The sequence below is a fragment of the Bison bison genome, unplaced genomic scaffold, assembly GCF_000754665.1.
Source record: "Bison bison bison isolate TAMUID 2011002044 unplaced genomic scaffold, Bison_UMD1.0 scf7180017864535, whole genome shotgun sequence".
Classification (NCBI taxonomy): domain Eukaryota; kingdom Metazoa; phylum Chordata; class Mammalia; order Artiodactyla; family Bovidae; genus Bison; species Bison bison.
Genome location: NW_011495084.1, coordinates 9,854,048 through 9,869,704, shown reverse-complemented (window position 1 = coordinate 9,869,704; position 15,657 = coordinate 9,854,048). Strand labels below are relative to the sequence as shown.

Below are 15,657 nucleotides of genomic sequence, written 5' to 3'. Positions count from 1 at the left end.
CTATAGATCAGTAGGGTAAAGTCAGAAATTTGTGGCTTTCCTGGTCTTTCAGTAGGAAATTATTTTAAACAGATTATATTAATACATGCCTCTTATAGTTTGACATAATAGGAGATTATAAAAATATTCTTAGATAACAAATTTCACACTTCGAGTGGACTGTTTTGAATAGTGCTGAATTTTTATTCTCTTCAAGTACAATGTTTGGATAGAATTATCACTGCATTAAAATGGAGGATTGGAGTCTCTGCTGCTGCTAAGTCGCGTCAGTCGTGTCCGACTCTGTGCGACCCCATAGACGGCAGCCCACCAGGCTCCCTCATCCCTGGGATTCTCCAGGCAAGAACACTGGAGTGGGTTGCCATTTCCTTCTCCAATTGGAGTCTCTGAGTCTCCCCATTTCTAAGTATATCTTCTCTTTAAAAGCAGAGGTCCCCCATAGTTTTGTTTGACCATTGAAGAACAATGGTTTGATAGCTGGATAGTTTTTAAAGTTGATTTTTTATTAATTTGCAATATTTAGCATTTTACTTTCTACTCCTGTAGTCAGTACATTTTTTTTTCTCTATTTAAAGTAAATTTTGGACTTAGTATTTAAAGGACAGAGTATATTAGAAATAATATTTGTAAAAACTGACTAGCTGTGTTGCCAAGCATGTAAATCTTATCATAAAGAAAATGTTGTTCTTCCCTTGTAAGATAAACCACTTAGGTACAGTATCTCCTGCCCCTTGACTGTTTTTACAGCAGATATTATTGTGTGAACATCTAAGCACCATGCAAAGCACTGTCTGTGGATTCTCTGTTTTAGTCATTGCAACCCTAGAAGGTAATGATTTTGTCCACCTGTGTATTCTTTACTGTCTGGGTCAAAGGGAAGCCTGACTAATGCACCACTGTATTGATTAGGCAGCTGAAGCCTAGTGATGGTTAGTAACCTGATGATTCTCACTTGGAAGCTGGGAGATGAATAGAGGTATGAACCCATAACTGCCCATCTCTGGAACATAAGAACCCGGTTCATAATATATGATGTCTTTACTTATGTCAGTATCAACTGCAATTTAAGAACTATCATTCTATCCTCTTGAATTGTACTTGCTAGGTAGAAGTCATCTTATTTTATGATTAGGAAATTATAGATTAGTACTATTTAACAGGAGTCATCATCATAAGGTATGTTTATGAAGCAGACCAACATTTTAAAATTAATTTTTATTGGAGTATCATTGCTTTACATGTTGAGTTAGTTTCTGCTGCATACAGAGTGAATCAGTTATACATATATCCCCTCTTTTTTAGATTTCCTTCTCATTTAGGTCACCACAGAGCATTTAGTAGAGTTCCCTGTGTTAGATGGTAGAGACCAAATGTTTTTAATCTCTTTTATTTGAAGGAGACAAGGATCATCTAAACTTATTTAGGTATTCTTCACTGAGAAAAGACCCAGAAAGGCTTGTGAGTTGTCATGTTAATTTTTTCTAAATCACTAATTGAGTTATTATTTAAAAAAGAAAAAAGCGATTGACCTGGTTAGATTTTTAGTCAGTATTAACAAGAAATGGCTTATAAGGGGAAATAAAAAGGCAAAAGCTTTGTTCTGTGTTATTTCTGAAGAGTGAACAACCATTGTTACACTAAGCTGTGGCATGGAGTAAACTGGGGTATTACTGGGATATTTTAAGTACATGCATAGAAGGCTTTTTTTGCTCTAAGAATCAGCAGTGATTCTTAAACTTCTCTGTGTCTCAGAGATTTTGAGAACTGGACTCTTTCCTCAGAAAGGTCAACTATGTGTGCGCTGCTTTATGTAGGGTCAAGGGAATCATGAGTTATTATCATTGCGTTTTGATTCTTATCAAGATCTTGACAGAAACAACTGAGACGAGTATCTCACCAAGGATGTCCAAAAAGCCACTGATTTCACAAGACTGAGAGACCTCAGTGATGTTTGGATCTTGAGATCCAAATCTTTTAGATCAGTGATCTAGAGAGGGAGTTAAATGTTCTGACTTTGACTTCTTTTTCTGCAGGGCATGGTAAGCAGCCAATGACTGTTTGGCTTGCAAAGACTTTTTCTTGGCCGAGTTTCTAGCATTTCCACATGCTATTCTCTTAGGCATTTCCCCCCTAGTGTCACTGAGTATGATCAATCCTTAAGATATCCAAAAAAATGAAAAGATAGCAAGTGGGCCTGTCTAGTAATTGAGTGAAAGTGTTAGTTTCTCAATTGTGTGCAACCCCTTGCAACCCCATGGACTATAGCCCACCAGGCTCCTCTGTCCATGGGAGTCTCCAAGCCAGAATGCTGGAGGGTGTTGCCATTCCCTTCTCCAGGGGATCTTCCCTACCCAGGGACTGAACACAGATCTCCCGTATCCCAGGCAGATTCTTTACCATCTGAGCCACCAGGGAAGCCCATCATATCACAAAGTGACTTGTTTCAGAAGTTTTATGCATTTTCTAATCTAGTACAGTGTTTAAATCCTTACACTCCAAACCATTTCTTTCATTGGAATAACTTGAGATTTGGTAAATTTTCCATCATTTAGGTTCTATTTCATTTTAATTTTTGCCCTGAACTTATTTTACCAGGACAGTTAGGTTTACAAAATCTGTAGCCTTGGATATGAATCCATATAACCTTACCAGCAGGATGCTTCCTTGGAATCTAAAGCATATCTCTGCTTTTTCAGCTTTTAATCTCTGTAAAAATATTTAATGTGTGTTCAGTACTCTCCCACTGGTCTTCTAAACTGCCCCTGGTCTCTCTTCTCTCTTTGCTTTAGTACATACTTCCAAAGTGCTGCTGCTGCTGCTAAGTCGCTTCAGTCGTGTCCGACTCTGTGCGACACCATAGACGGCAGCCCACCAGGCTCCTCCGTCCCTGGGATTTTCCAGGCAAGAGTACTTCCAAACTAACCTTCCTAAATTGACTATCACGTTTTCTTCCTGCTTAAACACACTCAATGTAGCACCACTGCTTACACGAGGAAGGTAAATCCGACTGAATTCTTAGTAATTTTCTCCTTCAACTTCTTCATCTTACAGATGAGGGGTATAGGTTCCACAGGGAGGAAGTGATGTGCCTAAGACAACAGTGACCTGTAGGGATCTAGTGGTGGAACTGGTTCCACTGAACCTTACTGCTTCCCACCTGGCCTCCGTGGCCCAACATTCAGGTCCCTCACTGATGTGGGCTGGCTAGAGCCTGAATGATCTGCCCCTGGTCTACCATGTCTCTGTCTTTGCAGATGTCCCTCTCCCTTGCAATTAATAAGTACTCGTTTACACACAACACTAAATAACTAAGTATTTTAAATAAGTTACATTATCCTTGTATAGTCTTAATACCAGCTCAGTTCTGTGATTCCCATTTTACCTATGTGGAAATTGAGGCTAAAGAAGATTTGGTAACTTGCCCAAGATCTCTGAATTAGCACGTGGCAGGACCTGGATCCAGCCTGAGCAGTGTGTCCCCAGGACCTGTGTTGGGAGTCCTTTGTCAAAGTAACTGCCTCGAAGGAACAGCTTATCTTCCTAGTTCCAGGCCAAAGGCTCCCTCTACTCTCTCAGATTTCTGCAGTGCTCACCATGCATAAGAGAAACTGAATTTATCACGAGGTTATCTGTGCCTTTTGGATGCTATTCAACATACTGTGAATGCTTAGAAAGTAATATAATAATTCATGAAGTGGCCATAAAAAATATACAACTTGACTTCCTTAATTCTCTTCCAAATGTGATTGGAAATGAACCAGTGCAATCCAAGAAAGTAATAACGCGCAGACTGATCCACAGATAACTGCTGAGACCAGCACTCAGAGCCGGGATTTGTGTGCTCACTCGCACTGTGTACTCATGTCTGTGACCCTGAGATGCCAGTTAACCCCTCTGAGCCTCCATGTATTGTTCGGTAAAATAGGCCCAATAATATGTATCTTGGTTGTGGCAGAGACTGTGTCCAAAACCTTTTAAAATTTTAAAGCATTTTTCAAAAATAGTATTCCTTTTCAGCTCCCTTAGAAACTAAATATCAGTAAATCAGTTTAAGGCAGAAATTATTATGATATACTGCCCCCCCCCCCAACCCAGTGTGGTAAGATTTGTTTGATTTTTTTGCACCAATTTTTTACATGTCAATTACTAACAAAACAGAATTGGCCAGCGGATCTTTACATTTTCTCTGTTCTCTTGGTACATACTCAGATCATAAGTTTTCTGAATACTAATTTGATCAGTTCTGTGTTTATTTTCTGATAATGTTAATTGTGCATAAGGAAGGGGGCTAGATTGTCAAGCGCCTGTGTTCAGAACACCTGCCATTTTGTGCCATTTCTCCATCTGGAATGGCTTTCACTTACCTGTTGGTTCGTAACAAAACAGAATGGTGCGCTCATTCTGATTCCAGCTTTTATACCTGTGAAGCTGTTAGCTCTGTTTTCCACCAGGGCTTACATAAAATGATGAGGTCCGTCTGCTTTTCAAATATGGGGGTGAAGATCCACAGACAGAAGAAATCCTGGAAGCATGATGGGAAGTTTGACCAAGAGAAAGAACGTTACTGTGAAAAGTCACCCTGAACTTAAAGAAGGCCACCTTCTGTGGCAGTGCAGATGTGTTCTCAGTAAGCAGTGCAGACTTGACTGTTCTCTTGCGGGTGGCACGAGGAGGGATGTTGGTGAGCCTCACAAGTGGGAAATATCTGGGACAAGTGTGCAGAGACTAAATGGGTGACCATGTGTAAGTTGAGCTGAGAGGTAATGGAGGCCCCTCTGTCAGAGACCTGAGTTCTAGTCCAGACTTGACAGGTAGTAGTCGTGTGACCTCAGTCAAGTTACTTGACCTCTTGGAGTCTTAAGTTCTTCATTCATTAATTTAGCAATCCTACGTGAAAGTGATTCTGAGGGTTGGATGCGATCACACAACATAAGCCCATAATGAGCACAGTGCTAGAACATGGTAAGTATTTGGTAAGTGTTAGGCTGGAGGCTGAGATGAGAGGGAGGTGGTTCCATTGGACGTTGGATGGTAGCACGCATGATGGGATCCCTTCCTCCCTTGGCTCCCCTCTGACTGCATATGCCTTTACCTAGATTCTTTTCTCAGCAAATTGTTCTCAAATTCTAGAAGCTATTGGCAAAGCCAAGAAGAAACATAAGGGTTGTGTTCTGGGAGTCTTGTCAGAGATGAACTAGCCTGAAAATATGCACCAGGTACTAGCTCACGATGGAGAATAGTGATGATTTAAGAAACAGGGTAAAGGGGAAAATGAGTCTGCCGGAGCAGGGAGACCCACTGAAGATATAATAGAGCAAAACCTCATTTTTACATTGTCTATTGTTTTAAGACCCAGCGGGCTAAGTCAATTTGTACATAAAATAAATGGGCCATATTCTACAGAAGGAAATTTTAACTGTTCTAGAAGAGTGAGATGTCAGAGCTGGTGATATGTAGAAAAGGAGACAAGTGAACTTAAAACTCTGTGACTTACTAGAACTTGTGCCTTGGAAGTCAGTTTCCAGTATAGCTCTCAGTAAAGAATATGGATTGATTGTTTATGATGTTTGGCACACTCATCTAAATTCTTAAATTGACTCTTAGACACGGGTACTTTTTTTTTTAATTGGAGGACAACTGCTTTATAATGTTGTGCTGGTTTCTGCCTTACAACCATGTGAATCAGCCATATGTATGCATATATTCCGCCCGCCGAGTCTCACCCCCATCCCCACTGTGATAGGTCACCACAGAGCACCAAACTGAGCTCCTGTTATACAGAAGTTTCCCACTAGCTAGCTATTTTATACGTGGTAGTGTATATAGGACATGGATACTTTTATCTCCACTTTACAGATGAGAGAAACCAAAGTAGAGTTGAGATTTGTTCTAAATTTCCTGGTTCTAAATCAGGTGCTTGTTCAACTTATGCCACAATGAATGATGGAAATGGGTTAGATATTTTCTGAAAGTCTTTAAAGGAAGCTAGTTAAACATTTGAGGCATCTCATACGTTTAGTCCCAGGCAAGTAGGTTACATTATATCACAAAACTGAATCTTTCTAAATTAATTAACTGATAAAGCATGTGCAACTTGTAAGTATCATTGTTCTTTTGAAACTTAACACTTTTTTTTCTAGGATTAACATAGAACAGTAGTTCTCTAACTTGAGCACACATCAGAATCACCTGGAGGACTTGTTTAGTAAGATTCAGTAGGTCTGGTGTGGCCTGAGACTTTGCATTTCTAACAGGTTCCCTGGTGCCGTTGACGCATCACTTGGAGAACCACTTAACGAGAAAAATACACTGTGTTACTGATCCTTCGGAGGAATAAATAGGAAAATAGTCCTGAAGGGAAATTCCAAGACCACAGATGGAAGCTGAAATTCAAATCATGTTTCCAAACTCAGTAAATTATAGTTAGCCACCCATAACTGAATTTGGAGTGAAAAAAGATTTGTATTATTATTTCATTTCTGGAGAGTGCTTTTGATTGCAAAGGGAAATCAAGAATGAAAAATCACTATGTATGTAAATGTTGAAAATCAGAGGTAATTTAAAAGCATCCTGGGTTTGCAGGTGTTTTTCTCTAAACCCCTAAAAACAATATGATTTACTGATGTGTATGGATTTTCTTACAGATTTTTTTTTTCTTTTGGTCTCTGTAGGTGGCAAATCTTCCCAAAGACTATATGATAACCCTCAAATATGTCCCCGGGATGGACGTTTTGGTATGTAAACTGTACATTTCTGGGTTTCATTGTGGTAGCTGACAAAAGAAACGGGGTCATTCATATTGAGATAGGAAGTTATCTGCCATTTAAGAGTTTGCTAACTGTCAGAATTTGAAGAAGGTATCTTTGGAATTTGACTTGTATATTTATATTTTTTCCTCAGGCAACTGCTAAATTTTGGTTTGGGGTGAACATTTCAGCATGTATCTTACCCCTATACTCCCAAAGCACATAAGATCACCTTCTTTATAGCTAGCCACTGACTTCTGTTTTTCTTTCAGCCTTCCTACAAACAAAGGCTCAAGTGTAAAATTATGTAAATTACTTTCATACCTGAAAGAGGTCCTATATAAGTCTCCTATTTAATTTGAGAACACAAAATGTTTTATCTCTGAATTTATTTGCAGTGTGATTGATTCTTCAAAATTTACAATAAAAAGGTAGCTATGATTGTACGTATGCTTTTATGACTGTAACCAAAAATCTTCATTGAGGTTCTAATTATGTAGTGTTAGTATTAAGACATGAAGAAATATTTCACGTATAGGGACTAATGTAATGCCTGTGGACCCGTCACATAACTTGTCAGATGCTACCATTTTGCAATATTTGCTTCAGCTGTATTAATTGGAGTATAACTGCTTTACAGTGTTGTTCCTGCTGTACAATGAAGTGAATCAGCCATGTGTATGCATATATCCCTTCTCTCTTTGGACTTCTCTCCCACCCACCTCCACCCCACCCATCTAGGTCATCACAGAGCACCAAGCTGAGCTTCTTGTGCTTTTATATATAGATAGCAGGCTCCCACTAGCTATGTGTTTTACATATGGTGGTGCATATCTGTCAATCCTAATCTCCCAATTCATTCTACCCTTTCCCCCATCCCTCTCTTTCCCGTCATGTCTGCAAGTCCAATCTCTACCTCTGCATCTCTATTCTTGCCCTGGAAATAGGTTTCAAATGTACTTTTTAATAGTGAATCATGATAAATATAGTTAAAGCCCCATATATGCCTCTCTCCTATACCCTTAGGTACTAGTTTTCTCTTAGGGAGAGCTTATCTCTTAGGAATAAGTATTCTGAGCTGGAGTTTCTCATTCCAATGCATGTTTTCAGGGCTTGACATGAGGGTACCATCCCCTCAGAGTTGTGTTGAGTGTAACAGCCCACAGTAGCCCTACTCTTTCTTATACTTTGATAGCAAACTCTACATCCATATATATATATGATTCCATGTTTTGCATATTTTATGTTGATACCATTATAATGCATATATGACTTTACAACTTGCTCATATTTTGCAAAATGCTTTGACACATAATATGTTCCATGTTGATTCACTTTAACTACTGTATTGTGCTCCTTTGAATTAATTTAAAGCCACTTGGGTTACTCTCTGCTCTGCAAATTGACATCTTTTTATAACACCAAAAATACTTATTACACACTGACTTCTTGCAAGTTGACTTTGAGTCCTTTCTGTGGACACATCCATCAAAATTATTACCAGTTCAAGTGTGTTAATAAGCATGTCACTATGGCAATCCACTCCAGTGTTCTTGCCTGGAGAATCCCAGGGACGGGGGGGCCTGGTGGGCTGCCGTCTATGGGGTTGCACAGAGTCAGACACGACTGAAGCGACTTAGCAGCAAATTGTTGTTGTTCAGTTGCCAAATCATGTCCAGTTCTTTGCAAGCCCGTGGACTGTAGCTTGCCAGGCTTCCCTGTCCCTCACCACCTCCCAGAGTTTGCCCAAGTTTACCATTGAATTGGTGATGCCATCCAACCATCTCATCCTCTGTCACCCTCTTCTCCTTCTGCCTTCAATCTTTCCCAGCAGCAGTGTCTTTTCTGATGAGTCAGCTCTAGCACCAAGTGGCCAAAGTATTGGAACTTCAGCATCAGTCCTTCCAAAGAGTATTCAGGGTTGATTTCTTTTCAGATTGACTGGTTTGATCTCCTTGCAGTCCAAGGGACTCTAAAGAGTCTTCTACAGCACCACAGTCAAAAGCACCAATTCTTCAGCACTCTGCCTTCTTCATTGTCCAGCTCTCACATCTGTATGTGACTACTGGAAAGACCATGTGAAAGTGAAAATCACGTGGTTTGTCTGACTCTTTGCTACTCCATGGACTGTAGCCTGCCAGGCTCCTCTGTCCATGGAATTCACCAGGCTAGAATACTGGAGTGGGTAGCTGTTCCCCTTCTCCAGGAGATCTTCCCAACCCAGGAATCAAACCAGGGTCTCCTGCATTGCAGGTGGATTCTTTACCAGCTGAGCTACCAGGAAGCCCTAGACTTCACTATATGGACCTTTGTCAGCAAAGTGAGGTCTTTGCCTTTTAACACATCGTCTAGGTTTGTCATGGCTTTCCTGCTAAGAAGCAATCATTTTCTAATTTTGTGACTGCAGACACCATCCACAGTGCTTTTAGAGCCCAAGAAGAGGAAACCTGTCACTGCTTCCACCTCTTTCCTTTCTATTTGCCGTGAAGTGATGGGGCTGATGCCATTATCTTAGTGTTTTTTTTTTTTTTTTTTTAATATTGAATTTTAAGCCAGCTTTTTTACTCTCCTCTTTCACCCTCATCAAGAGGCTCTTTAGTTCCTCTTCGCTTTCTCCCATTAGATTGATATCATCCACATATCTGAGGTTGTTGATATTTCTCTTGGCAGTCTTGATTCCAGCTTGTAACTCATCCAGCCTGGCATTTCACATGATGTGCTCTGGGTATAAGTTAAATAAGCACATCACTAAGTGCTTGTGTTTAAAAAGTCTTCCACACTTTGTAAGGTTGTCATTGCAAGAGCATTCTCTTGAAAGACATATTTCTTTTCATTAGTCCATGCTAAAATCTTTACTATCTACTAAATTCCGTAGAATTCCTTAGAACATGTACCTTCTTGTTGAACCAGGTACCTCTTTGTTGACCTAGCAAGTCTAGGTCAATCTCTGTCCTATTGAACAAGGGAAGTTCTTTGACATAGTAATGTAAATTTTATAGCAGCCTGAACCTTAATTGATCTAATCATCTGCTCATTCAGCAAGTACTTGTTTAGGGAAAACTATGGAGCGAGCACTTTATGAGACACTTTAAGAAACAAACAAACATACATCAATTAACCTTATGTTCAAAAAATAGTAATTACGGGGTTCGGTGTAGCTGGCCTTTTCATAATGCTTTTCTACTTGCAAAATGACTTCACATTTTTATCTTCTTGGATGATTAGAAAAATAGGAAAGCAGGATGGCTACTGTGATTCTTATTATACAAATGACACCTTGAGCTTTATAAACCAGAAGCATTTTGACCAAGGTTAAACAATTAGAAAGTGATAGTCTTAAAAAGAAATCCTAGGCCATCTGACTCTTAACCCTTCATGTGGGTATCTATTAATAGCAAGGTAAAGAGTTCTCAGTGAAGCATCTACGTAATAAAGACATACTCTGTTCTGACTAGAGAAGCACTTAGGCTGGGACTGCCAAATTCATTTAAAGAAATCATGCAACTCTTTGAAAAACAATTGTGTTAAACTAAAAATAGCAAAATAGATTCTTTTGTGCTGGTATAATCATAGATTGTGCCGAATCATAGATTTCCGTATTGGCTGGTGCTAACAAGAGCTAACTTATAAAAATAAAATGATTCATTACCACCTATTTTTTCCCCCTTGTTTCTGTAATTGAGAAAAATCCTCTATTATTTGGTCTTGGCATACCATCCTGGCACAATTGGAGGAACTCTGTTCTTGGCTACCACAGTTGGCAAGAAAAACAAACCCGAACATAGCCTTTGGGTAGAAACAGGGGGTCATATGCTTTGTTTTACCTTCATTTAAAAATGTTAGTTTCTTCCAAGACCAGAGGAGTTTCCCAGTGGAGAGGCTCAGGCTTATTTGCCTTATCTTTTGTCTTTAAACAATACAGGGTGGAGTGGGAGCCAGAACGGGTACCAGAAATAGTCTCTGGGGCCAAACCAATAAAATTCTGCTGGAGGCCCTGGGCAGAAGAAAGCTCTAGAATAGAATACTTTTTTTTTTTTTTGGTTTGGTTTTAAAAATCAACCAGATACTCCTGAAAAGGGGAGGTTACTTTTCTAAGTGCCTTTTTAGAAAATTACCCAGCAGATTGTCTCTCACAAATAGCCGGGTATGATCCACTGGTTGGTATTTAAATCTAACGATAATTACCAATTTTAGTTTAAACTCTTTGAAACTATAATATTGTCAAACTTAGGATTTCCTTTAAATTCTTAGCCTAAAAATCCTAAATGTTTCTGATCCTTTTCACTTACTAGTCATGTTGTAGAAAGAACAGAAATTGAGTTGCTGAATCTGCAGTCATTCTGGCCTCTCTAAAATGATATAAACTATGAGTTGCTTGTGGTATTGGCATAATAAAGTTAATTCGCTTTTAGTTAAATTACATACTTACCACTTTTTATCTAACTTTTTAGTTGAAAATACTTCGAATTTACAGATTATAAGAATATATACCCATATACCTTTTAATACAGATTCAATTGTTTTTAACATTTTGCTTCATTTGCTTTATAAATTCTTGCTTTCTGTATGCTTATATCTAAACCCCTTGAGTAAGTTGTATACAAAATGACTGTTTACCCCTAAATACTTAAGTGTGTGTTTCCTAAGTATTTTCTCTTACATAACCACAGTTGTCCACTTGAAGAAATTTAGCAGTAACTGAATACTTCAATCTGTTGGCTGTATTTCAATGTTACCAAATTTTTCTGGCATGTTTTTCTTCTGGTACAAGATCTAATCTAGCATCATGATTTGCATTTTGATACTATCTATGATCGGCAGAATAATGGTCCCCCAAAGATGTCTCATGCTGTGACTATATTACCTTCCATGGCAAAGAGTCTTTGCAGAATTAATTAAGGATCTGAGGATGGGGAGGGTATCCTGGGAATATCCAGGTGGACCCAATCTAATCACATAAATCCTTATGAGAGGGAGTTTAGGAACCAGAGAGAAGGTGTTACACCCCTGGCTTTGAAGATGAAGGGGCCACAAGCCAAGGAATGTGGGAGATCCCTGAAAGCTAGAAAAGACACAGAGAAGGAGATTCTTCTGTAGAGCCTCTAGAAGAAACACCATGTAATCTGTGGTCACTTTGATTTCAGCCTGTTGTTTTTGTTCAGTCACTCAGTCCTGTCTGACTCTTTGCAACTCCATGGACTGCAGCACACCAGGCCTCCCTGTTTTTCACCGTCTCCTGGAGCTTGCTCAAATCCATGAGTCAGTGATGCCTTCCAACCATCTTGTCAGAATACGCATCCCAAGGTGTGATGCTACATTAAGGAATGATGTGTCCTCTAGTTATCACACCCAGAGGCACAGTGTCCATCTTCTCCCCATAGTGCTGCTTGTTTTAATCCCCTGGTTCAGGTGTTCCACTATTCCTGTGTATTTACTCATTAACAACTAAGCTGGGATCTTTGGGAAGATACTTGAAGACCATGTACATTCCTTCATCAAAGTTCCTCTTGTAGATTGATTTTTACATGAACCAGTCTTTACTGTCATGTCAGTTTTTATTTTTTTTAAAGTCAAGGTTAAACAAAGAAGTCATTGGCAATACATAATGTTATCCTAAAAACATGGATCCCAGCCATCTCCCCTTTGCAGCACCCTTCCTCCCTTCTGGACGATTTCACTTTCTCAACTATTTGTACCTTTTTTTGCTGGTCTGCCCCCTCTGGGTCTTCTCACATCTCCCTCACCAGTCAAGGATTTATTACTTGATATTTCAACTCTTCTTTAAAAGACAGTGGTTCTTCAAAACAAATACACCTGGTCATTTTATCCCTCTTCTTCATATACTTTGAATGGTTGCTCTTAGGAAAAGAAGCTCCTTAAACATGGCCTCCAAGACTCTGGTGATCTGGCACCTTTTCAAATTCTTCTTCAGTCCTGCAGCCTCACATGTTCCTTGCTGCCCCTGTTCCTTTCCTGCAAGTCTTTCTCTGAACCTAGTGTGCTGGTCAATCCTTTTCTTGGGATAACTCCTCTTTCATTTTCTTTTTTTTTTCTTCTATGATTTTTCTTTTTTAAAAGAAAATGTTTCAGTTGAAGTATAGTTGATTGTTCCCAGGAGACAGAGGACAGGGAAGCCTGGTGTGCTGCAGTCCATGGGGTCACAAAGGGTAGAACATGACTTATTGACTGAACAACAGTAGTTGATTTATAAATGTTGTGTCAATCTCTGCTATACAGCAAAATGACTCAGTTTTACATATACATACATTCTTTAATATTTTTTCCATTATGGCTAATTGAGAATATTGGCTATAGTTCTCTGTGGTATACAATAGGACCTTGTTGTTTATCCATTCTAAATGTAGTAATTGGCATCTACCGACCCCACATTCCTTCCCCATTTCCTGGCAACCACAAGTCTGATCACTATGCCTGTGAGTGTTTCTGTTTCGTGGATAGGTTCATTTGTGCCATATTTTAGATTCCACATGGAAGTGATGTCATGATATTTGCCTTTCTCTTTCTGACTTACTTCACTTGGTGTGAAGTTTTATCCAGGTAGCTGCAAACGGCATTATTTTGTTCTTTTTTAAGACTTAGTAGTTTTCTGTTGTATTTATGTACCACATCTTCTTTATCCATTCCTCTGTTGATGGAGATTGGAGAAGGCAATGGCACCCCACTCCAGTACTCTTGCCTGGAAAATCCCATGGACGGAGGAGCCTGGTAGGCTGCAGTCCATGGGGTCGCTAAGAGTCGGACACGACTGAGCGACTTCACTTTCACTTTTCACTTTCATGCATTGGAGAAGGAAATGGCAACCCACTCCAGTGTTCTTGCCTGGAGAATCCCAGGGACGGGGGAGCCTGGTGGGCTGCCGTCTATGGGGTCGCACAGAGTTGGACACGACTGAAGCGACTTAGCAGCTTAGTTGATGGAGATTTAGGTTGTTTCCCTGTTTTGGCTATTGTAAATACTGCTGCTATGAATATAGGGGTGCATATATCTTTTTGAACTGTAGTTTTGCCCAGGTATATGCCCAGGAGTGGGATTGCTAAAGATCATATGGTAGCCCAAGTTTTAGTTTTCTGAGGAACTGCCATACTTTTTTCTACAGAGGCTGCACCAATTTACATTCCCACCAACAGCACAGGAGAATTTCCTTCGCTCTGCACCCTCTCTAGCATTTGTTGTTTGTCTGACAAGTTCATTTTCAATTTCACTTCTTTAAGGAAGGAAGCCTTTATTCTCCTTGAGGAAGCCATACCCTCATATTAGAAACTTTTAATAGTACTCCTAGAATGGTAGTGCTTTTGTTTATTTGTGCAATTATTTAGTTGTAATCTATTTACCTATAAACTTCCTGAGGGCAGGAGTTCTGTAATTTTGCTTGTCCATCCTTACTGTCCAATGTATGACTATTGTTCAGTTGCTCAATCATGTCTGACTCTGCAACTGCATGAAATTCAGCACTCCAGGCTTCCCTGTCCATCACTATCTCCTGGAGTTTGCTCACACTCATATCCTTTGAGTCAGTGATGCTATCCAACCATCTAATCCTCTGTCGTCCCCTTCTCCTGCCCTCAATCCTTCCCAGCATCAGGGTCTTTTCTAATGACTGGGCTTTTAACATCACGTGGCCAAAGTATTGGAGCTTCAGCATCACTCTTTTCAATGAATATTCAGGGTTGATTTCCTTTAGCGTTGACTGGTTTGATCTCCTTGCTACCCATGGGACTCTCAAGAATCTTCTCCAGTACCACAGTTTGAAAGCATCAATTCTTCAGTGCTCAGCCTTGTTTATGGTTCAACTCTCACATCCTTACATGACCACTGGAAAAACCATAGCTTTGACTCTACAGAACTTTGTTTGCAAAGTGATATCTCTGCTTTTTCATATGCAGTCTAGGTTTGTCATAACTTTTCTTCCAAGGAGCAAGCGCCTTTTAATTTTGTGGCTGCAGTCACCATCTGCAGTGATTTGGGCACCCAAGAAAACAAAATCTGCCACTGTTTCCACTTTTCCCCCATCTATTTGCCATGAAGTGATGGGACCAGAAAATTAGAGATACCAAGGGAACATTTCATGCAAAGATGGGCTCAATAAAGGACAGAAATGGTATGGACCTCACAGAAGCAGAAGATATTAAGAAGACGTGGCAAGAATACACAGAAGAACTGCACAAAAAAGAGCTTCATGACCCAGATAATCATGATGCTGTGATCACTGACCTAGAGCCAGACATCCTGGAATGTGAAGTCAAGTGGGCCTTAGAAAGCATCACTAGGAACAAAGCTAGTGGAGGTGATGGCATTCCAGTTGAGCTATTTCAAATCCTGGAAGATGATGCTGTGAAAGTGCTGCACTCAATATGCTAGCACATTTGGAAAACTCATCAGTGGCCACAGGACTGGAAAAGGTCAGTTTTCATTCCAATCCCAAAGAAAGGCAATGCCAAAGAATGCTCAAACTATTGCACAATTGCACTCATCTCACATGCTAGTAAAGTAATGCTCAAAATTCTTCAAGCCAGGCTTCAGCAATATGTGAACCGTGAACTTCAGATGTTCAAGCTGGTTTTAGAAAAGGCAGAGGAACCAGAGATCAAATTGCCAACATCCACTGGATCATGGAAAAAGCAGTAGAGTTCCAGAAAAATATCTATTTCTGCTTTATTGACTATGCCAAAGCCTTTGACTGTGTGGATCACAATAAACTGTGGAAAATTCTGAAAGAGATGGGAATACCAGACCACCTGACCTACCTCTTGAGAAACCTGTATGCAGGTCAGGAAGCAACAGTTAGAACTGGACATGGAACAACAGACTGGTTCCAAATAGGAAAAGGAGTATGTCAAAGCTGTATATTGTCACCCTGCTTATTTAACTCATATGCAGAGTACATCATGAG

The 15,657-nt window shown here is 39.8% G+C and overlaps 1 protein-coding gene across 1 annotated transcript in view; it reads left to right on the top strand.

The window, feature by feature from the left end:
• Nucleotides 1–15,657, top strand: part of KITLG (KIT ligand) — an 86,656-nt gene that overhangs the window by 30,215 nt on the left and 40,784 nt on the right. Inside the window, exon 3 of the mRNA XM_010832079.1 lies at nt 6,672–6,734. Coding sequence (XP_010830381.1) covers nt 6,672–6,734 — 63 coding nt within the window. The remainder of the gene's footprint in view (nt 1–6,671; nt 6,735–15,657) is intronic.